Source organism: Odocoileus virginianus, chromosome 13, assembly GCF_023699985.2.
Source record: "Odocoileus virginianus isolate 20LAN1187 ecotype Illinois chromosome 13, Ovbor_1.2, whole genome shotgun sequence".
Taxonomy (NCBI): Eukaryota; Metazoa; Chordata; class Mammalia; order Artiodactyla; family Cervidae; genus Odocoileus; species Odocoileus virginianus.
The window spans coordinates 44,268,189-44,294,886 of NC_069686.1; the positions used below are offsets into that span (position 1 = coordinate 44,268,189).

The following is a 26,698-nucleotide window of genomic DNA, read 5'->3' on the forward strand; positions in this document are numbered from 1 at the left end:
AAGTTTACATTTTGTGTCTAAAGGATTCACTGACCTGAGAAATCTTCAGGGACACTAGACTGCAATTTTCGAAGAGAAAATAAATTTTGAGGTTTCAAAGGACTTCAATTTTCTCATATTAGTGATTATGTCATCATTATCTGATAATAGTGATTTGCAAACAACATTGACTTTAATGTAGTTTTATACTGATAATTACTCTTCCTGTTTTCTTTTCAGAGTCAGGATTCCTTTATCTCTTGAGTTGAGAAAATCAGATTATTTATTGAAATTATTCTTGAATGTGATCATGCCTCAGTGCATAAACATTATTTTTATGATCACAGCTTAAATTCACCACACTCAAAAATTATCTGGATGATTTGCATAATAAAAAGTTAAGCTGTGAAGGTGAGGGATCCTTTTAGAATTATTGATCTAAAATGGTTTCTGAATGAAGATAGGAATGATTTATGTGTCATGAATCCATAGGTGAGTTTTCTCCAATCATATTGTCTTCCTTTGGATCCTTTACAATGAGGATTTGGAGACTAGGATTTCTCATAGGTATAAGCCACTCACAAGCATGCCTCTGGAACTAAGTAAGAATATGAAGCAAACCTGCTTTCACTCCCATTTATAATTTCTAAAATACTGTAGAAAAGAGATAAAGATTAAGATTATGATACAGGCAGACTTTTCAATGTTAAGTCAATAACTCAGATTCCGTAAGAATTCTATCAAGTGTATAAAAAGATCACTTGACATATCCTTTAAAGAAAAGCCATTTAAGTAATTCATTATACTGCCTTAAATTTATGAAACTAATCGAGTGAAATCTCTCTCATAGGCAACAATTTCAGCTTTCAAAGTAACAGATTAAATTTATGCACTTAGTTAACATAGCATTCCATTTTGCAGAGGAACAGTATCTGTAAATTTCACCACAGACTTCTTCAAGCTTGTCCAAAGAAGCTCTGAGTTATCTATCCCTTCACTGTTCCTATGGTGATACATGAGAATCCATCCAGCAGTCATTTGGGAATTGCCTTGTGGCACATATTCTAACCCTATATTACCTATCATTTAAATTGTTTATTCAACCATTGAAACATCTCCAAATGGGTTGTATGATTAAAAAAAGTGCAGCGTCCTATATTAATTTCTATCTATGAAAGTTTCCTATATGGAAATAAATGTTGGTTATATTTGCTTATGCCTCCTCAAATGACTGAGAAACATTCCCTTTACTTGATAAAGCAGTGAGCACCTTAGAAAGGATATTTGTGTTGGAGTAGGATAAAATGGAAGCTTCATCATGCTTAATTCCTAAGATTGGAAAAATATATGGATATATTAGAAGTCCTCATTATTTGCTAGGCTTCCTTTGTGACTCAGCTGGTAAAGAATATGCCTGCAATGTGGGAGACCTGGGTTTGATCCCTGATTTGGGAAGATCCCCTGGAGAAGGGAAAGGTCACCTACTCCAGTATTCTGGCCTGGGGAATTCCATGGACTATATAGTCCATGGGTCATGAAGAGTCGGACAGGACTAAGCAACTCATTTTAAAGAATCCGCCTGCTAATGCAGGAGCTGCAGGAGCCTTGGGTTTGATCCCTGGGTGGGGAAGATCCCCCAGAGGAGGAAATGGCAACCCACTCCAGTATGCTTGCTGAGATAATTCCATGGACAAAGGATCCTGGTGGGCTAGAGTCCATGGGGTCGCAGAGTCAGGCATGACTGTGCAACTGAGCATGCGTGAAATACTGGGAAAGGTCTTTTAAGATAGATCTATTTTAAACCAATAACCATACTTTTGTAGTAAATAATGAAGGAAAAAATAAAAGTTTTGATTGGGATGCTTTTGAAAAATAAAACCTTAAATTGTATAACAAATTTAATTTATAACTTGATAAAACTTACATTAAAATCATAATATGCAAATATTAAAAAGAATGAGTAGTAAATCAAATGTTGATTATTTTTTTTGGTGTACTTGACAAATGTCATGGTAGCAAGCTAGAATTTTTTTGTGTTATGTTTAACTTTTTAGCATGAGCATAAAGATGATCATTTCACAAAAGTTTTGAAGCATACATCAGTTCCTCTTAATCCCTCGTATTCCAGTCATTTGATTTTGAAGTACCATGCCTAATTTCCTCTACTTCATTTGTTAATGCTTTTGACTGTAACATATTCTCATTGTTCATGATTTGTGATTCAGCAGCTCTTCAGTATAACTTGCATCATGAAATGCTGAATCTCTTGAAAAATTTTACTTTACAATTCATTTGCATAAAATTTTTACTGTGTTATAACATTCTATAGTCAGCAAGAGACCAAAATATTTTTTATAATAATGCATAGAGATAAATGTTAATACTAATTGAGAAAGAGTGTTTGGTAAAGGTTAATTTTATAAGTGAGTAGTTCACAGTTTTTACTTTCTTACATTGTCATGTATCTTTCAGGACTAGAATAACACTTTGATAATCAGAAGCTCTTGCAATATGCAATCAGATAAAAGTAAGGGATAGAAAGTAAGCAAGTGATAAAGCTAGAAATACAGTTGGTATCTTCTGCAAATGTCTGTTGTTGACATCATTACAGTGGATGAGATACACCTGAGTTAAAAGGACCAAGGGTTGAGGCACTGAGAGAATCAATGAAAAAGTGAGAGAGTAAACTTTATCAAATACAGAAAAGCAATCAAATGCATTGGAGCAGAAGCAAGGGGAAATGATTCACTGGAAGATTAGGGCTGTGGGAGGTAGCATAGGGCTGTGGGAGGTAACATTAAGGACAAAGGGGTGGCCAAGTTCATTTCATATGGCTGTCTGATAGGGCAGGAAGTTGTGGCTAAGATGCCATCCACGTTAATTCACACTGAACATCCAACTCCAGAAACAAGCTAAATGTGTAGAATAAATGCCCTGGGAGGTCTGAGTCATAGTTTAACTAAGGATGCTGTGAAAACTTGCAATGAGAAATATATTGATATTGGCCTATCCCATTTGCAAGTATCTGGAGTCTTGTGAATTCACCCACCTTACTACCATCGCTGACACTCCCTCATTCTCCCAGTCTTTAATACCAAGACCTTATATAGATACTAGAAAAAGATGTGATAAGTAGTAAGTCAGAAAGAATCACAGAAACCAAAACAGGGTTTAAATTATAGATGAGTTTGGGTTTGTAGTTTTCTTCAGCATTGCCTGGAGAAGGACGTATAATCAGATATATCATCATTCCACCCCAGAACAAGTAAATGATCTCTCTGTATAACATTAATTGTTCTTTTGGGACAAGCGTGAAACATGCTTATAATTTTTAAGCCATTTTTATAAATTTTCTTGATGCTTATTTTTATCCTTTCTTAGACTTTCTTATGTTGTTTTATGTGTCTATTTTTTAAGTTCCCAAATAATAATGATAGTAGTAATAATCTATACTTCTGAGTTCTAAAATTTGCGTTTCCCATGCACTGATGTCAGCCAGCCTCTTCTACTGGTTCTTTTTAACCTGCAAATTACTTATTACAATAAAGGAGATGACTCAAGCTCTTAATAAAGGCTTAAAAATGTCATCTCTACTTAAAGCCTTCAATCAAATACCTCTAACTGTTTATGGAAATGTGTTGACATTATTTGAAATTCTAGCATTTTCAAAAAATTATCAGTAGGCTCCATTCTTGATCACTCAGAAAACTTAAAAAAAGAAAATACTAGGTGAAGCAAGAATTTCAGGAGATCTAATATATGAGAGCATTTGAAAGATTCTTTATGCTTGCATGGAAAGTGAGGAACAGCAATCTTCTAGTATCTATGATTTCACTGGATGGAGTAAAAAAAAAAAAAAAAAAAAGTAAGCCACAGAAAGAATCTTAATAACTCACTCCTGTTTCTTGCTGTTGCTGCTGCTGCTAAGTCGCTTCAGTCGTGTCGGACTCTGTGCAATTCCATAGACGGCAGCCCACCAGGCTCCCCCGTCCCTGGGATTCTCCAGGCAAGAACACTGGAGTGGGTTGCCATTTCCTTCTCCAATGCATGAAAGTGAAAAGTGAAAGTGAAGTCGCTCAGTCGTGTCTGACTCTTAGTGCCCCATGGACTGCAGCCTAGCAGGCTCCTTTGTCCATGGGATTTTCCAGGCAAGGGTACTGGAGTGGGTTGCCATTGCCTTCTCCGCCTGTTTCTTGCTAGAGTCTCTGTAAAAAAACCAAGAAGTGATGGGTGGTGTCTTGAATTGCAGTCTGTGGGCTTTTACAAAAGAATCGTTTTACAGGCTTCACATACGTTTGAATCTTCTAAAATCAAAAAGTTAAAGCTTTTCAGAAAGGTCAACACTTTTAAAGTTAAAAGAAAAATGCAAGATTTTTAAGGACCTGCAATACAGGAGACATGGTTTCAATCCCTGGGTCAGGAAGATTCCTCTGGAGAAGGGAATGGCTCCCACTCCAGTAATATTTTCTTGCCTCGAAAACCCCATGGACAGAGGAGTCTGGCAGGCTACAGTCCATGGGGTCACAAAGAGTTGGATATGACTGAGCAATTAATGCTTTCACTTGAAGGATTTTTTTAAAAGGTGATATATTTCTAATGTTTGAATTCTTACAGCTAAAAGTATTTCCTTCATAGTGCAGAGCAATAATTATTAACTGTATACACTAAAATTGTCAAACATGAAAAAAAAGAAACGCAAGATGACATTTACTCAGAACCAGTCCTTATTAAGTGTAATTCTTAGCTACAGGTAAGGTTTAGAATATGATACTGGAATGAGAAAAACATGATGATAAACTAGGAAAAGGTCAAATTATAATTGAGATTAATAATTTGAATTATAATGCTTAATACAGTAGATTGACACTGCCCTCTACTCATTATTTTTATTGGCAAAGGTTTCTTGGAAAAAGTCTTAGGTCACCAATTTTGAACGATGGCCAAAATGCTTATTTAAATAAACAAAAAAAAAATAGTGAAATTTCTTGGTACAGATGTAATTTGCCAGTTGCTAATGGGAACATCATATAAAAGATATTTTGAAATTTACACTTAATATTAAACTTTCAGAATTCAGGGTTACAAGTTCCAGGATCCACTCCCATAGTGCCCTTCTTCTCAACTTTGATAAACATTTATCCATTTTGTTTAACGTTGTACCTAAAATGCACCTGATGTTAACTTCCACCTCCATCCTGTCCTACCTCTTTATCAAAGGCTTTGGTTACATGATTATTGCACTATAAATATATGGTCAAATGATAGGAAAAAAAAACAAACTGAACTTTAATCAGGGATGAAGAATGAATGGACCAGGAAAGTTATGTGTACTATTTATTTGAAATAACATGTTTTGCCACTAGATGTCACCCTTTTTTTAAGCACCAAGTTTACTTCAAAAAGTTAAGAGTAGTTACATTGCACTTAGGGTAGAAGTTGGTACCAGTGGAACTAGTCCCTCTAATATCACATAAAAAGAAGCTTTAACAACTGATAAGCAAAGAAACAGCAACCAGGGTTTCCTGTAAGAAGGACTACATGTGTCAGATTGATTTGAGTCTTGTTGGTCTCCAAACTAGATACTTAAAATGCAACAGAAGTTAATAGCATGTGATTTTGAAACTGTACAAGTAGAAGGTTGTACAAGCATGGCTCTTGTACAAATCTAAAGTGAACACATATAAAGATCTCAATCAACTCATAATTAGCAGATGAGCCAGGAAGATGGTGAGGCCAGTATAAGAGAGAAATTCAGGAACAGACGCTTACAGGGTCAGTCTGAGCTTGGCCATAGGTACAAGATTCTTTAATATCGCAAAAGTCACAAACCATAACCTTTAAGGGTATGTTTCCTGCTTGAGGGGAAATGATCTCTACTTGTCAAAATTCTACAAGTTAACATGCAACTTCACAGTAAGGCAAAAAGATACTTACCCTAGATGTATGGATCACCTATCATGCTTCAGTGGCTGTGCTGTTTTATATTCATTATCCCATTTTAATCTCACGATAACGTTCTATGCGGTAGATGCTTATGCTCTCTTTATCAAGAGACATCAAGAGATGTCTGAGAAATCAAGAACTTTCTTCAGGACCAGCAGGTGAGTGATCAGGCTGGAATGTAAATCTGCTCTGTCTGCATGGTCTTTCTCCTGGGAGCAGACTTAACACTTACCTACTGAAGGAGGAAATGGCAACCCACTCCAGTATTCTTGCCTGGAAAATCCCATGGACAGAGGAGCCTGGTAGGCTATAGTCCATAGGGTCACAAAGAGTTGGACACGACTGAGCGACTTCACTCACTGGGTCTAGAGGATGCTGGGATTGTACAAGATGAGGCAGGTGCAGGCACACTACAACCCTTCTGCTCTCTCCTGCTCCTCATCCATGAAGGGCAAATAATGGTGAAAGAACTCTGAAGTGCAATAGAGAGGCTGTAAAATCAGAGTTTAACTGCTAATGCTTGCATTCTCGAGAATTTGTGTACATTACTTACCATACCCCTGCTTCCCTTTGCCGATTCCTCTAGTGCAGTTTAAATAAGTGGAGAGTTGGAAATGCTCAGGGTGGTGAGTCTTCACAGAAATGCAAGCAATATCTTACATACCATCTATGTGTAAAACACTTAGGCTAGGTAAAATGTTATCAATGGGGTTTTTTATAAAGGAAAAAAAAAACAGACCTTTTAAAACTTACATGGTAGTCCTATAATATACTTTTTACATTCTTTTCAGATAACTTGGGACAAGGGGAGAAATCTAATGTTATTGTTGTTTAGTTGTTATAGTGGCAGCCATGAGTAGCTACTCATGAGCTGCCTCATGGACTGTATCCCTCCAAGCTCCTCTGTCCATGAGATTTCCCAGGCACGAAAACTGGAGTGAGTTGCCATTTCCTTCTCCAGGGGATCATCCCAACCCAGGGATTGAAACTGCATCTCCTGCTTGGCAGGTGGACTGTTTACTACTGAGCCAACAGGGAAGCTCATAGCTAAGATATTCTTTTCAGAATTTGGAACAAGGGGAGAAATCTAACATATTCAAGGTAGATGAGTGCCTAACAAATATCTGTCTAAAAAATGTTCTATTGAATTTTAAAACTTTAAAATCTTGAAGAAATTTAGATGTAATTAAACGAGCTGTAGAAAATCATCTTAAATTTGTATGATTTATATGCAGAGAACCTCAAAAATGTAAGGGTCTCCAAGCTTTATTACTAATTTGCTTTCAATTCTCATAAAGATTATACCATTTAGCCAGTGACTGAGAAGATTCGGAAAATTAATCAAACATTATTTTATTACCTATTAGGAGTCTAGACAGTCTCTTCACCACACACATTCTGATACAATTTTGAAAGGATTTTTTTTTACAGAATGTTATTTTTTTTCTCCATACTAGATAAAAATAATAGAAACACTTAAGAGTTCCCCAGTCAAATAAAAATGTTAAATTTGTTGGTGTATCACATTTGCATTTATACTTGCTCTAAAAAATGAAGAGTGCTATATAAAAATTGAAGAATACTTCTTTTTATGTAGTCAGTCTGTTGTTCAGTGTTCAGCTTCTTCAGTTTTCATGGATTATAAAATCTTTTAGGACAGAAGATATTCCTTACAAGACCATATTATAAGTTTCCAGCTTTAAAGGTAGATGTAATCTTAATAATCACATACCACTTTTAAGCTCTGTTAGGCACAGCTCTGGTTGCCTTTGATTTATTCATCAATGTGAGAAACCCGGACTTTTCTAAAGTCTAATTTTTGAAAAAAAAGTTAAGTAGTCTCTTTGCATTAAACCATCTGCTCTACATGATTACAGGGACTCGTTTTTAGCATTGAAGCTTCCCTTTTGTGATTAAATTTCTTGTTCAACCAAGTGAACTCTTTGGAAATCATTTATTTCCAATAAAGCATATCATTGTTCACAGAGTAGTAAAATAATTATAATCAACCCAGATTCTTATTGGATAGCATCTTAAAGAACACATGTAAGTTTAGCACACTAATTAATTCAAATTCATTTATCCACCACCAAAGAAAATCTGAAGATAGTACTCACGCAGGTTTAATTGTATAGGCATGTTTTTCATGGACAAAGGCACCAGCAAGACCTCCTGCTCCTGTATTTAAATACTGGATTGAGAGTAAATTAAACTGTGTAGGTTTGCCTAAATATATATGTTAAAAATAATAGTTTTACTTTTTTGTTATGAAACCAGCTGTGATAAGATCAAAATGTGTGATTATTTTAACTTTTATTATAAAACAGAATTTGGGGTTATTTTGTTCAAAGAAAAGCAATGAAATATAGCATTATTAATTGGGAATAAATAGTTATTACTATTTTGGCTATTTTTTGCCCGAACTGGTAGATAACAGCTCAGTTCTACTGCCAGTTATTTGATTTCAAAGATCATTCATTTCAATGATTTTGCCACAAAATAGTTAAATAATAATAAAAGATTATATTTTTAAAATGCTTAAAATCACTTCTATTTCTATGCTCCCTGTCAATAAACTTGTCTTCATATGTCAATATAAAGTTGATTCCATAAGAATTAACTTTAACTTATGTAGAAATTTTTCAACATATTAACAAAAACTAGATTAAATTTGAATTAAGTTCTAAGTATGGAGGTTTGTCCAGAACTTCCTGATTTTTTCATAGAAGTTAGAGAACTAACAGAATAAATACTCTATAAAGGATGGAAATACCAAAACTTAATAACCTATACTATTCATTAAGTGATTCTACAATTAACTAAAGTCACAAAATACAGTAATGAAGGAAATGAGGAAAGTAATTTAAATACCTAAAATTGGTCACTGATCCATTTTTACATTTAGATTAATGTAAGTGTGGACTAAAAGGATATAAATATGTTAACTAGTCAGTTGATACCTTGTAGGAGCACCAGCAGGCAAAATCAACTCCCCAGTCATGTAAGTGAAGTTCAACATTTCCAACTGCATGTGCTAGATCAAAGCCAACAAAACAACCCTGGGGAAGAACATAATAACATTTTGAATTTGCTTAATGATCCAAAATAACAAATACAAGTATATTTAAGAAAGTTGTTGACAAAATGCTGTACCATAAATGCAGTTCATCTTTTGGTGCAATGACTCACAAAGTGTGAATCATAAAATCTTGGGCATTCTCAAGCCCCTTTCAGGTCAAAACAGTTTTCATACCAGGAAGAAGACATTCTTTGCCTTCTTCACTGTGTTGACTTTTGCGCTGATAATGCAGAAGCAATGATGGGTTGAACTGCTGGCATCTTTGCACAAGTCAAGGTAGTCAAAACTTGTGCTGTCATTGTGTGCATTTGGTTACAGCATGAAAAGGCTAATTTGAGTTATATATCTCCTTGGTACAAGTATAAAAATAATACGTTTGTGTAAAATGTCAATACCTTAATTTTATTCTTTTAAGGTTTAATATGGGAATTATTCATAAAACATTTAGCAACATCCTGAAGTAGGATGTTTGTCTCAAAGTAATGCACTTATGCAATTATTTGAGTTGCAAGCTAACTTACCCACTTTAACTTCATAGAAAGCCATTTTTGCATGAAAGAGCAACTTACAGACAAATGATAGTAAATCATACTTAGGCATTTGAGACATATTTTGGAAAATGAAGTGAGTTTATCAATTTGAGGAAAATAACTTGCAGGATTTGTTGCCAAAGGGAAAAACAGTTACCAAGAGAAATTGGAGTTTTGGAAAAATTGTGTCCATTTCCATAAATATGATCATTTTCCAGTATTTAAAGATATTTTTAGTGAGTTTAGAAGTAACATATAATTTTAAAAAGAACATATAATGAAATATGAAATAATTGGAAAATATACATAACTTAATGAATTGATATTTTCCAAATATCAAGACATATTGTTACATATTATGCATGGATAAAAGATCTATTCAAACTGAAAAATCAGTCAATAGATTTTAATGTAACAATGCATAAAAAGATTACTGATTTGGTTTCACATTTCATACCACAAGTCCCAGGAAGTTCTCCTTGTCAAATTCTGATATAGGATCAAAGAATATTCACAGTTAACTGAAAAAACTGTTATGTTACTTGTACTTTTTCTGAATATATATCTGTAGAAGGTCCAATTTTATTCTTATATTTCACAAAGGAAAAAAAATCAAGAGATTAAGTGCAGAATATATATATAAAACCAGCTGCCTTCATTTAGTCAAATAGCAAAGATTTACATTTCTGTATAAAGTATATGCCAAATATAAAACATTCTTTTTTTGGTTTCTTTTAGAAACTCCAATTTTGCCCCCAATAATGTAATATTTATGTCAGTATGTAATGGGTTTGTGTTTTTGTCCTAAATAAATAATATATTTTAAAGTTGTTTTTATTACAGATACAGTAAATATAGGTATACATAAACAATATTAAAACCTCTTTGAGGAGTTCAATGATTTTGAAGAATGTAAAAGTTTCCCATAATTGAAAAAGACACATGTACCCCAATGTTCATTGCAGCACTATTGACAATAGCTAGGGCAAGGTAGTGACCTCAGCTTAAACTAGAAGCATCCCTGCAACCAAGTCCTGCCTAGTTCAGTTAATATAAAGTTGACCAGGTGCCAATGCTGGAAATGCAGGAGACTTGGGTTCGATCCTTGGGTCAGGAAGATCCCCTGGAATAGGAAATGAGAACCCACTCCAGTGTTCTTGCTTGGAGAATCCCATGGACAGAGGAGCCTGGGTTGCACACAGTCCTTAGAGTTTCAAAGAGTCAGATGCAGCTGAAGCAATTTCAGGTCAGTTCAGTTACTCAGTTGTGTCTGACTCTGTGACCCCATGGACTGTAGCACACCAGGTTTCCCTGTCCATCACCAACTCCCGGAGTTTACTCAAACTCATGTCCATTGAGTCGGTGATGCCATCCAACCATCTCATCCTCAGTCGTCCCCTTCTCCTCCCGCCTTCAATCTTTCATAGCAACAGGGTCTTTTCCAATGAGTCAGTTGTTTGCATCAGGTTGCCCAAGTATTAGAGTTTCAGATTCAGCATCAGTACTTCCAATGAATATTCAGGACTGGTTTCCTTTAGGATTAAATGGTTGGATCTCCTTGCAGTCCAAGGGACTTTCTAGAGTCTTCTCCAATACCACAGTTCAAAAGCATCAATTCTTTGGTGCTCAGCTTCCTTTCTAGTCCAACTCTCACATCCATACATGACTACTGGAAAAAACATAGGTTTAACTAGACGGACCTTTGTTGGCAAAGTAATGTCTCTGCTTTTTAATATGATATCTAGGTTGGTCATAGTGTTTCTTCCAAGGCGCAAGCATCCTTTAATTTCTTTCTTTTTTTTTTTTTGCATTTCATGTCTTTTTTTTTTTCATTTATTTTTATTAATTGGAGGCTAATTACTTTACAATATTGTAGTGTTTTTTGCCATACATTGACGTGAATCAGCCATGGATTTACATGTGTTCCTCATCCCGATCCCCCGTCCCATCTCCCTCCCCATCTCATCCCTCTGGGTCTTCCCAGTGCACCAGCTCTGAGCACTTGTCTCATGCATCCAACCTGGGCTGGCGATCTGTTTCACACTTGATAGTATACTTGTTTCAATGCTATTCTCTCAGAACATCCCACCCTCGCCTTCTCCCACAGAGTCCAAAAGTCTGTTCTATATATCTGTGTCTCTTTTTCTGTTTTGCATATAGGGTTATTGTTACCATCTGTTTAAATTCCATATATATGCATTAGTATACTGTATTGGTGTTTTTCTTTCTGGCTTACTTCACTCTGTATAATGGGCTCCAGTTTCATCCATCTCATTAGAACTGATTCAAATGAATTCTTTTTAATGGCTGAGTAATATCCCATTGTGTATATGTACCAGGGCTTCCTTATCCATTCACCTGCTGATGGGCATCTAGGTTGCTTCCATGTCCTGGCTATTATAAACAGTGCTGCGATGAACACTGGGGTGCACGTGTCTCTTTCAGATCTGGTTTCCTCAGTGTGTATGCCCAGCAGTGGGATTGCTGGGTCATATGGCAGTTCTGTTTCCAGTTTTTTAAGGAATCTCCACACTGTTCTCTATAGTGGCTGTACTAGTTTGCATTTCCACTAACAGTGTAAGAGGGTTCCCTTTTCTCCACACCCTCTCTAGCACTTATTGCTTGTAGACTTTTGGATAGCAGCCATCCTGACTGGCGTGTGATGGTACCTCATTGTGATTTTGATTTGCATTTCTCTGATAATGAGTGATGTTGAGCATCTTTTCATGTGTTTGTTAGTCATCTGTATGTCTTCTTTAATTTCATGGCTGCAGTCACCATCTACAGGGATATTGGAGCCCAAGAAAATAAAGTCTCCAACTGTTTCCATTGTTTCCCCATCTATTTGCCATGAAGTGATTGGACCGGATGCCATGATCTTAATTTTCTGAATGTTGAGTTTTAAGCAACTTTTTCACTTTCCTCTTTCACTTTCATCACAAGGCTCTTTAGTTCTTCACTTTCTCTCATAAGGGTGTGTCATCTGTGAATCTGAGGTTATTGATATTTCTCCTGGCAATCTTCATTCCAGCTTGTGCTTCATCCAGCTCGCCATTTTGCATGATGTATTCTGCATGTAAGTCCAATAATCAGGGTGACAGTATACAGCCTTGATGTACTCCTTTCCCGATTTAGAGCCAGTCTGTTGTTCCATGTCCAGTTCTAATTGTTGCTTCTTGACCAGCACACAGGTTTCTCAGGAGGCCCATAAAAGCAATGCTATTCTTGAATCTATGCTGTGTTCTTCCTGTACATTGACTTGAGACCTGAACAATCTCTTACTGACTCTATTCTGTCTCAATTATTTACTTGTATGGTTTCAAGTATTTTGTATGTCTGCCTGGTAGAACTCAGTGTTTTAGAATGTAAGACTCTTTACACTAAATTCCCAGAAGGAAAGCATGGAGCAGTAAATTTATATTATCCAAATTGTACTCAAGTAGTAATTTCCTAATTTAATTGCTTACCATCAAAACCACTTTCCTCTGTAGATCAAAATGTGAAAACATTTAGCTAGATAATATAGTGATTCATTCCACATTAAGACAACTTTGCACATGAACATGAATTTTTTTAAAAAGTCATTAAATGAGGGTGTTCACTTTGCAAACATATCTTACCTCTGAGTTCTTCTATTGTTAGCTTACTAAGAGCATATATAATAATTACCTTCTTAAAACATTAGACTTGCTGCAACTTTGAAAAAATACATCTATTGATTGATGTTTTTTGAAGTTAATAATTGCAGAAGGATTCACTTTTTGATTGCTCTAACACCTCTTAAAAATAAATAACTCCAAACTGCTATTACAGGTACTTTCCTCAGAAGAGAGACTTCACTGGTGGGTGGCTCAGACATTAAAGTGTCTGCCTACAATGTGGGAGACCTGGGTTCAATCCCAGGGTCAGGAAGATCCCCTGGAGAGGGAAATGGCAGCCCTTTCCAGTATAACTCTTGCCTGGAAAATCTCATGGATGGAGGAGCCTAGTAGGCTACAGTCCATAGGGTCGCAAACAGTCGGACATGACTGAGCGACTACACTTCACTTTCCCCAGAATAGAGGGATGCAAACCATGACCTTTTTAATGAATAAAGTAATATTTGAGGACAGGTAATCTCATTTGTTTAGATATTGTCTATGGTTGCTTTTGCATGCACAAATGAATCATTGCAACAGAGATCACATGAAAGACAAGTCTGAAATATTTGCTATTTTGGTCATTACAGAAAAGATTTGCTGACCCCAACCCTATAGCATTGGTTTCCATGGAGAAAACGCAATATACTGGAGAGTCAGTTAATTAGAAAACTTACTCATTATAATGTGACCAAAACTAGGATCTCATACAAGACAAAAGGTTCTTACAGGTATTTTATTTCCCAAACACAAAAAATGAGCAACATGTCATAAAAACATGACAGATACTTCACATTAGCATAAGTTTTTGGAGCAACAGGGAAGAAATACAATCAATCTCCGTCAAGATTTAGAGGTTTTGGCTTTCAGGTGGCACAGTGGTAAAGAATCTGTCTGCCAGTGCAGGAGATGTGAGAGACTTGGGTTCAATCCCTGGATCAGGAAGTTCCCCTGGAGTAGGAACTGGCAACCCACTCCAGTATTCTTGCCTGGAAAATACCACAGAGGAGCCTGGCAGGCTACATTCCATGTAATCACAAGGAGTGGGACATGACTGAGTGAGCACACACAAAAACCAGTTTTGCAGACTAATGTTTAGGTTTAGTAGATATAAAAAAATGCACATACATATGCAGTTTGTTTGTATTTTAAGACACAATTTTCATAACGTCAATGAAATTGAATTTGGGGGGAAAAAGTTCTGAATTTAAAATTCTCTTTTTTCTCACCAGCATTTCTAATTGAAGAGATTTTTTTTTTATGAGGTAATTTTTATTCCTCAGCTTCCCATAGAGAAGTTTTTATAGCACAGTTGTTCTTAGGAAACTCAAGGAATGAAAAGGCAGCACTTTTATTATCACTTATTTATAAAGAATAGCCTGATGAAGAAACTATGAATCTTCACCCACCATACCATGTTGTTAAAGGGCCTGTGGTCACATATGTGGCACAATATAAAAAAAAAAATCACTTGTGGCTCCTACACTATATTTTAAAGCACGTGCAATTCTTTCCCCATGGATGGCAGAGAACATAAGTTATTAAAATGTGATTATTTTGAGTTAATGACCTTAAGATACAAACTTGAATGTGATCATCACAGAGTGATTTTACAGAAGTTTCACTAGATGGCAGCATCTTAAAGAAAACACTAGGAGTTTTCCGAAACTTTGTATAGCCATTCAGTTAATATTTTTATTATTTTAAGAAAAAGAGTAGGTAAAACAATATGAATATGTGAAAACATACATTGCACACTTGCGTGCATACTTTATGCAATGCTAAAATAAAAATCAAATATTTTCAACAGATTTGGATTAATTACCCACAATTGTTCAGACTCTCATTGGTAAATCCTGGAAAAGGGAATGGCTACACAACTCCAGTGTTCTGACCTGGAGAATTCGATGGACTGTATAGTCCATGGTATTGCAGAGTCGGGCATGACTGAGCGACTTTCACTCACTCATTGATAAAAGACAGCGACAAATATAAATGATAAATGACATTGCAAGCGCAGCAGTTTTCAGCCACCATGTCACCTGGCTTTACAGTCAATCCCCAAACTGTGGAAGTAATCTTCTAACCATTCTGACTCCTTCATCCTGCCTTCTTCCAATGAACTTCCTAAATCATACATTTGATTGTAAGACTTCCTGTGTCCCTTCAGTGATCCCCCATTCAATTCAGAATGTAACTCATTTTCCTTGGTATGGTTTTTAAAGACCTTTATGACCTGATTCTTTCCAGTTTTCTATCTCAGGTGTCCCACACCTACTTTCCTCTTCTTGCATAAACCTTTCTCTGTCTCTAGAGTATTCTTTCTCTTCCCATTTGCCTGAGTAACTCAGATTTTGATCACAAGATAACTTCCATAGGAAGATACTTTGCCAAACCTCTCTTTTCTCATAGTTCTGGTTGCATAAATCTCCTAGCAATTTTCCAATCTTACTATTTTTCTATTTTTACATAATATAAATTCAAGTATTCAATTGTTGAATGAATAAGTAAACAAAAGAACATATAATAAAGCCAAACAATTGTCAATAAATATTATGTAAACTGAAGCTAAATGTAAAAGAATATTATTTGATATCCTTTATTTCTATTGCAATTTTATTGCATAAATCATTTATTCAATCTTGGAATTTTTAAAATGAAGTTTCTTGGGCAATCAATAGTAGCTTAAAATATATTTAAATTCCTTTCAATAAAACAAGGCACATCATGAGTTTTTGGTTTGACCGTCTTCAATAGTACAATACTAGCAATTTTTCTAACCAGTATAATAATACACATAGGGCCTGTGTTGAGATTTCTAGGTAGCTATCTCACTGTCTTTCAAATTTAGTTTATTATTTTTTATCTATTAAAATGAAATATGGAATAGTATGGCTTAATTTTATCCCTTATAGCATTCAAGTCCTGATAACTTTGTTGGTTTATCCTGTAACAGATTGACTTTGGACTGATATCATTATTTTCTTCTTTATTCACTTCCCCAAAATCCTATAAATTATGAAGATCATGAATAAGTAGCAAATTTTGTGTGAAAAGGGTAATTATATAAGACACTTGTACCTATACACAGAACTGAAAGCCAGGTTGTATGCATTTGTATGTTCATATAATTCTTAAAATAAGAAAATACTTAAGATAGGTAAGTAGCCTTTGGCCCACTTGAGTAACCACCTAGGTTACTTCGACAGTACCTGCAAAGGATGCCTGTCATGTAGACTGTGGCCATTCCTACATTCGAGCTGGGTGCATGTCCAAACTTCAGGATGCCCTTGGAAATGGCATTAGCATCATGGTGGGTAAATTATAGGTGCCTGCAAGATTCCTTGAAGTTTGGTAATTGGATACTAGTATTAGGAGTATGACTGCTCTCATGATTGCTTATGGGAACTACAGTTTCCACACCATACCAAGCAGATCTTTATGTATTCTAAATGTTACTCCTGGTTCAATACAAAGTCACAGGAAACAATTGCAGAAGTACATTGCTATACATTTGGCTAATGTTACCTTAAAAAGAAAAACTGATGGAAAAATTTGAAGACAGTGAATGAAAATGTTTTAAAAAACTATAGGAGCATGTGTGTGTTCATCTCTAGATAGAGAGGATAAACAAAGGGGGGATTAAAAACAACTGGTTGGCTAGTTAATTTTGATCCTGGCACTTCCCAAAGAAGCTCATAATTAAGGAGATGTTAAATTGTATTGGGGTGGGGTGAGGTTGAGGAAGAGGCAGATGAAAGGTGGTAGGGTTTCTTGCCACTGTCTTGAAGCACTAAAATTTGTAAAATTCATTCAATTGCTATGGTTCAAAATAATGCACAGATACTAAATTAAAAAAAAAAAAGAAGCAATACTCTGTAAGAGGGGCCTATACCAGTTCTGTAAATATAGTATATCATTTCAGAGTGATTTTTTTATCCTGGAAGTCTTTCCTTTCACCCAGCATAAATTTATTATGATTTTCATGTATCCTTCTCACTTTTTTTTCGTTTTCATCTAGCTCTGGTTATAAGCAGGAGTGAAGTCACTCAGTCGTGTGACCCCATGGACTGCAACCCACCAGGCTCCTCCGTCCATGGAATTTTCCAGGCAACTGGAGTGGGTTCCCATTTCTTTCTCCAGGGGATCTTCCTGGCCCAGGGATTGAACCCATGTCTCCCTCATTGCAGGCAGACGCTTTACCGTCTGAGCCAGCAGGGAAGCCTATGAGCAGGAACTATGCATTAATTCTCGCATGGTGTTTATTTTTCACTTAAAGTCAGTATGTGATCTGTATAACATTCTCCTTCCCCCAGTTATCTAACAGAGCTATCTACTATTTTTGTTGTTGTTGTTGTTGTTGTTGTTTTGAATTGGTATGTTAAGCCTTCTCTTATTTATAGCAAGAGTTTGATGGGAATAGCTGTTCCTCACTATTAAAACATACAGCAGTACAAATGTGAATAAACTCATAAGTTAAAAGGACACAACACAGTCTTCCAAGTGGAGCTGCAGTAAATATTTTAGAAATCAAGTAGCTTGGCAACTAGAACCAACATTTAAAATTTTAAGGCAGAAGCTGAATGCTACTCAAAGCTATTTTAGCTCTGAGGCTCTTACAGATAATATATGATTCCAGAAGTAAATAATCAGCATATGTACTGCAAGAGAAAAACTACACACAATATCCCGTCCAGGAAGTTGTGACTTGATAATTATAAATGCTCATATTGAAGTTCAGGAGCAAACAGGAACAGAAACAAGAAAAACTGGGAGGATAGACAAGATTTTACTCTAGACCATGTGATGAATAATTCTAAGGTTAAGGTGTAAGCATTTGAAATGTATCTCCTATCAAAATATTATTTTAAAATGTAAGTGTACAGAGAAGGATGATTTCCTAAATAGCCCTTACACTACATGATAATTTGAGTAAGAAAACTACCTTTTTCTCTTAGAGCTATTGATTGATGGTATTTATGCGAAAATGTGTATAGAGGAGACAATAAGCACTAATAAACCAAACATCTGTGCCTCTCATGTGGGCTGTTCCTAGGGATTTGGGGAACCATGACTGTACTTGGGAGTTTCCAGAGAACTGAATTTTGAAAAAGATAAGACATTCTACAAGGGAGAGTTTTGAATCAAAAAAGAGTCATAACAAAGGCTGGCTGGCACAGATATCAAGGAGTTCATTAAATTAAAATGAGTACCTTTAATTTGAAATCGAAATCAGAATGAATGCTTTCACTTGGTGACTTAAAAACTCTGGTTTGGATTTATGGATTAGCTGAGAAGTGAAAATGGAATCCATTCTGAAATATGTATGTGTCAATCTGCACAAATTAGAGTAAAATGGCATTAGGATGTTGTCACCTTCTTACATCAAGCCATACTTGCATATTTTTAGGAAGTATAGTAGCTTACAGTTATAGTTAGCCAAAAGAAAATATGAAGAATGTGTTCTGTTGGAAAAGTGACAGTAAAGTGACAGGAGGTGGAATATTGGGAAGAAGAGAATGGACATGGACCCATCATGAAGAGCTTGTCTTTGCTTGGAAACCCGAGTCCTGAATGGAGGTGGTAGAACTCCACTCAGATACCAAAGATGGCCAACCTAGTGCATTTTTAGACACCTTTCCAGGTTCTATTTATGTCACAGGAAAGATAGCCTCTATTTTTTTTTTTAAATTAATATGTATCTCAAGGTCCTCTGTTTAAATTCCAGAACTGTTTTAGCTATGGAGTTTACATAGGCTAACCAGATAGCCTGTGGGGAAAACTGGCAACTAGAGTCTGGAAGAGTAGTTCTGTCTTAATAGCTGTGCGCTCTAGTTCTGTGAATAAAGCCTGGAGGAAAATGATAGTGTCTGAACTTGAGTCGGGCTACATCTCCATGCCACCTGACTTATTCTTGAGTCAATTTGCAGTGTGTGGTTTTGACCCAATCTTTAAGATGAACTGGAACAAGTACACCTCTACTTTTTGTAGTATTAGGCTAGCTTGATATTCTAAGACATTTTCACAGATTTGTTTTTACCTTTGGCAAGTATTAACACAGTCTAGCAGAGAAGGCGATGGCACCCCACTCCAGTACCCTTGCCTGGAAAACCCCATGGACGGAGGAGCCTGGGAGGCTGCAGTCCATGGTGTCGCACAGAGTCGGACACGATTGAGCAACTTCACTTTCCCTTTTCACTTTCCTGCATTGGAGGAGGAAATGGCAACCCACTCCAGTGTTCTTGCCTGGAGAATCCCAGGGACGGGGGAGCCTGGTGGGCTGCCGTCTATGGGGTCGCACAGAGTCGGACACGACTGAAGCGACTTAGCAGCAGCAGCAGCAACACAGTCTAGAGCCGTTTCCTTCTGATGTGCCTCTGTGCCCCATATGACTCTTTAGAGGCAGAGACAGTGGGGTTTTTCTTAATCTATTCTCTCTGTCCAGCTGTCTGTCTCTCTCAAATCTTGGAATCTGATATTAAGTGAGGGGTCAATATACCTGTGACAGAATGAAATTTCTAGAGAGTACTCTGTAACTCAGCTACCATTAAAGGGTTCAGTGGATTTTCTGTTGAAATTCTCCCCAATGTCATGTAGATTAGCTTCCCAATCATAAAGAAGTTGGTAAGCTCATTTAATTAGAGAGAGGACTCCTGCAAACACATCTAAAAGCCCCAAAGAGCTGCTAACAGGAATGGCAATGACACTCATTGGTGAGAGCTATTACCAGTGGAACTACCTAAGAGACCCGTCAGAAGGAGACCCATCAGTGTCTTGGGGCATCTCTTAAAGAGAGCAGTTGGAAGGAGTGTGTTTAAAGTTCTGAGTTGGGGTATTGTTGAATACTGGGACTGACAGAATCTTATTCAGCAATAATTCAGATTCCTATCCTTGACTCTAGGGCAAAGTAAAAACTGCAGTTTTCAACATTCTCTCAACTGAAGAGATGATCATGCAACCCTAAAGACAGGGGGCCTCAGTTTCCCAAGGAAAAATAACCAAGAAAGAGGGCTATAAATATTTTCTTAGACTTTCCAAATGTTGAGACTGCTTTGTCATTACACATTAAGTTTGCAGATGTAGAAGGAGAAAATATAGTGGAAAGAGAGGTATGGAGCCAGACTCCAGTTTCCCAGATGGCTCAGCCAGCTTGAACAAGTACTTAACTTCCCTCAGACTCAGTTTCCTTCAGTGTATCATGGGAAAAGCTCCCTGTTAGCATAGTGGGGAATATTGTAAATACTACATCCTAAGTACCTGAAGCAGAGTAAGCTGTCAGCAGCACCTAGTATTATTACCTTTGTACAAAGCATTCTTGTAGAAACTAGATTCATCCTTTTAGCCTGACTTTTTAAAAAGTAAAGATTGATGAGACTGGCAAGTCCAGAAATGAGAAACAGAAAGCAGGAGTATTGGGAGCATTTTGCAAATGAAATTTAAGTGGGGGGGGTTGGTGCTGTCAGTTAAGAAGGTCTGAGACAGAGCTAAGAGCTAACAGCTACTTAGGCAGGAAGAGTAAAGGATTTGAGAAAGAGGAAAAGAGAAAAACCCTTCAGACTCTAAAGTGTTGTGTAATTTGCAGGTAAAAATGTCTTACTACCTAACAGAGTGTGCTTTCAAGAGTAAATTTCAGCTATTTCTTTTACCAGAAAAAACAGCTATTGTCTCCTCTATTTATTGTCAGAGATAAGTGCAAAACCAAAGAAGAAAAATAAAACAAATTGAGTAATACTGTTCTCTTCTAGAGTCTTTCTCCAGCTGGCAAGGTTCTCACACAAAATATAGTTTGTTTGATTTATTTTGGATACCCAAGATGGGAAAAATAGCTCAAGGTAATTTTTCAAGCTCAATTTAGTTCATTTAATGTTTAATAACTTAATGGAGTTGTCTGCATGCCCTAAGTATGTCAAAGAGTAGAAATGGAGTTTGAAAAAGAACTCAAATTTTACAAGTATTTTGATTTTTTAGAGTAATTAACCACTATAAGTAATTCTTCAGAATTTTCTGATTCTAATTAAATGGGAGCACAGTTATGCTTTTTATGCAATATGTGATCCATAAAAATAGCCTAATCCATTCTTACTGATATACACATTTATCCATTCACTGACCAAACAGGTATGCATTTATTGATAAGTAATTACGTATATGAAAAGCACAAGTATGAGCCTGTGAAGTTTGTAAGGTCTATCCTCAATCAGTCATTGAACATTCTACTTACTAAAGCTTCCTAAATTTTATAGCTATGCATATAAATAATTATAAGATAGTGCGAAATGGGACCAATAATACATTTTCTGTCATGCTGTGGAAATACAACAGGAAGATGGATTTAGCCTGACACAGAGGCATGAGAAAAATTTTATGGCAAAGATCAAGGATCGCCCCCTCATGTTTCCGCAGGAGTTAGTCAAGAAATATTGTAGGTTGAGCCTATAAGAAACACTCCCTTTTACTCATTTTTGTAAGAATGCTGCAATGTAAGCAGAAATATATACGCCAGCTGTCACTCTGCTTCAGTGCTGAGGTCAATAGGTAGAAATGGGAGTTGTGTTGAAGAACTAAAGTTCCATCTAGTGGGCAGAGCTGTGACTCAGCCTTACCACTTGTTATCCTAGGGGAAAGATGGTCTAATGTTGCCAAGCTTGTCACTTTTCAGAAGGTATTTAAAACTAGGAGTTTTTATATGAAATCTTTTAATCTGTCATCACTGGCATGTGATTAAAAAATTTTAATGTACCACATTTGCATATACAAAGAGGGTCAGCAGTTCTCTAGGACCATCATAATCTGTGAAGCAGATAGTGGTTGATCTGGGATAGAGGAATAGAATCTTCATATGTGGAAGTTCTAAGAGTAAGGAAAGCTAAGAATAAAGGCATGAAAACAGTGTGACATCTGTACAGAAAACATGTGAAACATTTGGTTTAGCTTAAATATAAGTTTGTGAAGGAGAGCAGAGGAAATACAATATTAAATTAAGTATATGCACAGTTATAAAAAGGCTAAAGTGATTTGAAGTACATTCCACAAATGGTAGAAGAGTGATGGGCATCATGTGGGAAAAATGAGGCAAAGGATCAAATAGGAGATACCAGGACCTAATCACAACCTTCCCAATATTGGGCAGTTAATTTTTGGGTGAGTGGAAACCTTTAACCTTTACATATCTGTTTTATCTACCTATCCTGTTATACAGTGGTTTTAAAGCAACTATTTAATTTATCCATCATGTGGTAATGGTGCTCTATATTGAAGAAAGCACCATTTTGATTAGAAATGAAAGTACACTCTTCCTTAATATGGTTTTCTAGTGATTACTATTTCAATCTGAATGCTCAATTTCTCAACAAAATTTGCTTATATTATTAAGTTTACTACATACTGAACTTGATAATATTGCAAAGAAGTTTATGGGATAATTCTTAAAGATATCATTCTTTAATTTCTTCCCTTAAATCTAGTTTTTACAGACAATGTTATAGTTATCCTCTTTGCTCACCACCTTACTTAAGATAATTTCCTAAGAAAATGAACGTTGCCTTCTCAGCTCAGTCTTTGATATCTCTAATTTTGTTTGCATACATAATTTACCTGATTAAATAAGGGTAATATGAAGAAAGACATTAAGAGAAATCTCACATTTTATTGGGGATTTTTTTTTTTACCTGCTTAAAGTTCTTTTGAAATTCCACCTACATTGATTGCCATGAGACACACATTTCTCTTTCCATTCTTATGGTGGTTAGTGATTAAATTAAAATGTATGTGTGCATTTCATGTTGAAACACTTTCATTTTTCAGCTTAACAAGGCTTAAATCACCCTTCCTTTGTTTATCAAGTGGTTAAAAAATATAGATCTTAAACCACTCCAGTATTTTTGCCTGGAGAATCCCATTGACAGAGGAGCCTGGCAGGCTACAGTCTATGGGGTCACAAGAGTTGGACACGACTGAGCGACTAAGCACAGCCTTAGTCTAAGGCAACTTAAGTATTTTGTAAAGTGCATATCATCTAAAAGAAACCCTAAGTATACACTTTCATTTGGGGAATGCTGGGTTTGGATGGGGCTAGATCAGAAGAAATAATTATCCACCATGGCTTTGATGAGAGTGGTTGCCAAAGCAACAATCCTGATCGACAACTTGGAGTCTTGCTTTTCTCAGATCTGTAATCCTAAAACATCTTGAGTGCAAATTTCTCTTCTGTTGAGAATTAATCTTTCTCACATGGTCCACTTAATGAAAAGCTTAAATTAGATAAAACATCTTATGAAAACTTCTTAGGGACAGCTCAAAATTTTTAGATTCTTGGGCATTGATTCTCACCAACATTGACTCCAGGGTCCTACTTGGATAAACTACAGAGAGTGTATTTTGTGTTTCTAAGCAGAATAATCCTTTGCTGTAAAGTATGTTTAGTTAATGAGATGGTCCATCTAAAATTTAAGTCATTTTTCCCTTCTTTCTCTCTGTCTCTCTGTCTCTGACTCTGTATGTGTGTGTGTGTGTGTGTGTGTGTGTGTGTGTTATTATTATTATTTTTTTAATCCTTGTATTCTGTGGATAGATCCAAATCTGGGTGAAATAAGAGTTCAGTACAGATCCTTCATTTCTGATGCTTATACAGATTTTGTCTTTAATATCACTAAGATAAAATGTTTAAATAAGAGTGATCTATGAAGAGATCAGAAAATATTTCATTTGGTAAGAAATGGATCTGTCCTCTGGTACCCCTATCTTTTGAACTGTATCATGACAGAGAGTTTTAAACTTTTTGCATAGAGACTGCAGATGACTCTATTCATCTTATCCCTACCTGTTCCTGTAAGTAGGGCATATCTTTTTAAAATTAAAACAAAACCCAGTTTGTTTCATTGTCTAAAAGCTTTCAGTGGCTCCCTATGTCTTTAAGAGAAGTTCAAGACATATAATATAGATTACTGGGTCCTTATTTACCTAGCTTTGTCTCTGCTTTATAGACTCATTTTTTAGCATACCTTTTCTATCAAATCATACAGCCTTTTCTATAATCAAATTATACTGAAATATTTGCTTCCTTGCAATTCTAACTTTTTTTTTTAATATCTAGAATGGCTCCACCATATTATCTGCACCCTGGAGGGGTTTTTACCCTGTTAATTCCTACTCATAATTTGAGAATTTGCTGAGGTCTCATCTTGTCTAAGAAGGTCAGTCTAACATTCCAGGCTAAATTAGGAGATCTTGTTTAGAATTCCATTATTATAATTTACTCTTCAAATATTTACTGATAAAAAGAATGGGTGAAAGATTCAAATGTGTATTGCTCTATTACAGAAAATATAGAGACAAGATTCTTTTTATGCACTAAGGACAAGATCCTGTTTGGTGAACTGGCAGTGCCGTTAATAAAATAATGGCTGTATGTACTACAGTTTCTAATGAAGATTACTTAATGTTGAGCATCTGAATATTAAATCTTTTCAGAAAAGGTTTATTCATTATATATAAAAATTTCCTACAACATGCCAGTTTATGTTATAGTTGTATATAAAAGTATCTGGTACTGATTTTTCCTAACTGATTCACTGGTCAAATCTTGATCTCATGCAAGTATTATTGATATTATTCTTTTTGTAACAGTCTGTGAGAGTTGACTCCTAGTCTTCAGTACTAGAAGCATCTCAGCCAAGCTTCCTGTTGAATTTTGAGGTTTGATCAATTAATTGTCTCCTGAAAAGTCTCAAAAAATTTTAACAATAATTTAAACCTTCCCTGAAGATAAGTGTATGCATCAATGAAGTGACTATTTATATATGAGTGTTATTTAGATACCTCAGTTTTTATTAAATGATATTAAAGCTAAAATATATCTTTATTATAATGATGTCTTTATTCATAGTTCTGCTTTTGTCATATATTATTCTGAATCCACAACTAATTCATTCTGTATTTAAATTTTGTGGTTATAATTGCAATGATTATTTATTAATAATTTAGGCAGCTTATCAGAGAAGGCAATGGCACCCCACTCCAGTACTCTTGCCTGGAAAATCCCATGGATGGAGGAGCCTGGTGGGCTGCAGTCCATGGGGTCACTAAGAGTCAGACATGACTGAGCGACTTCACTTTCACTTTTCACTTTCATGCATTGGAGAAGGAAATGGCAACCCACTCCAGTGTTCTTGCCTGGAGAATCCCAGGGACGGGGGAGCCCTGTGGGCTTCCGTCTATGGGGTCACACAGAGTCGGACACTACTGAAGCGACTTAGCAGCAGCAGCAGCAGTAGGCAGCTTATAGTTGGGTCTAAGAGATATTCATACTCACACCCACTAGAGAGTGCCACACAACAAAGGAGAAGCTAATAAAACACAGGGTTGCAAAATTTAGCCTTTTTGGCTGTGATTTGCATTCCAATTTTCTTTAGGCTAAAAGAAACTAACATGCCAGCACCATATACAGTAAAATAGTGTAAAATATGTGATAAATAAGATAATTTATCATTCATTCAGTCAAAAAATATTTATTTGGAACCACTGTTTGCCAGGCACCATGAGTGCCAAAGTGCTGAAGGACATTTTGTATGGCATTGGAGAGGGAAAGTAGAATACAAGCATCTGGCAATGAGTTTTTTTTTAGGGATAAGATTATTAAAATTGCTGTTAGTTCATTACCTAATTTTTTAAAAAATTTTGGTCTATTGAATCCTAACCACATTGCTTCTTGTTTTCTTTCATAATCTAGTGTAGAAATGTTCAAGTACAGTAAAGTTCTGAATATTTCACTTTCTAAGGATTCATTATTTCTTTTTTTTTTTTGTAGGTGGATACTACACTGTGATTTTTTATATATGCTGATAACGTTTACTTATTACTTGCAATGCACTGTTTTAGGAATAGTACCTTGTTTCTGCTTAGAGCAAATAGATGAAGTAGGCACTGTTACCTTCCCCATTTACTAAGTGGAGAAATGAAGTCACATTGGTAAATGAATTAAGCCACTTAAACTATGCTAGAAACTAATAGAAAGGCATGGGTTCAAGGCCAAATCGGCTCTGTCTCTGCTATCTAAATATTTCATTAATGAAAATGTTTCACTGCTTTCAGAATTATAGTATAATACTCAATCAGCAAGCAAAAATACTTGAATTCCAGGTGGCAAAGTTAACAGCTCTTCTTGAGCACACAGATATACTTCATTTCCCAACAATGACCATGCATTAATCAATGGAATACAAGTGGAAATAAACCCCATTCCTTTGGCTGAATATTAACAGAAATTCTAGGATATGAAAGCCATGGGATACAACCCTGAACCCCTGGTAACCTGATCCTTGATTGCTGCATGAGCAAGTAATAAACATTTATCACAGTGAAGGCATTTATGGCTCTATTGTTACCAAGACTTTAGTCTACCTTCTATACCAAGAGTTTCCATTGACAATAACTTCTAATTACCTGTTTCTTATCATAGTCCGGGCTGAGAAATTATTATTTGTGAGAATTATTATTCATTCCACCAGATGATCTAGATTTTCTTTCTATTT

The 26,698-nt window shown here is 35.9% G+C and overlaps 1 protein-coding gene across 2 annotated transcripts in view; it reads right to left on the reverse strand.

Annotated features, from left to right (window-relative positions):
* The window catches only part of KYNU (kynureninase), a 114,709-nt gene that overhangs the window by 27,031 nt on the left and 60,980 nt on the right, over nucleotides 1–26,698 (reverse strand). For both annotated transcript variants that reach the window (XM_070476259.1, XM_020876859.2), the window contains 2 exons: nucleotides 8,883–8,981; nucleotides 8,040–8,113 (listed from right to left, as the gene is read on the reverse strand). In XM_070476259.1, the coding sequence (XP_070332360.1) occupies nucleotides 8,040–8,113; nucleotides 8,883–8,981 (173 nt within the window). The remainder of the gene's footprint in view (nucleotides 1–8,039; nucleotides 8,114–8,882; nucleotides 8,982–26,698) is intronic.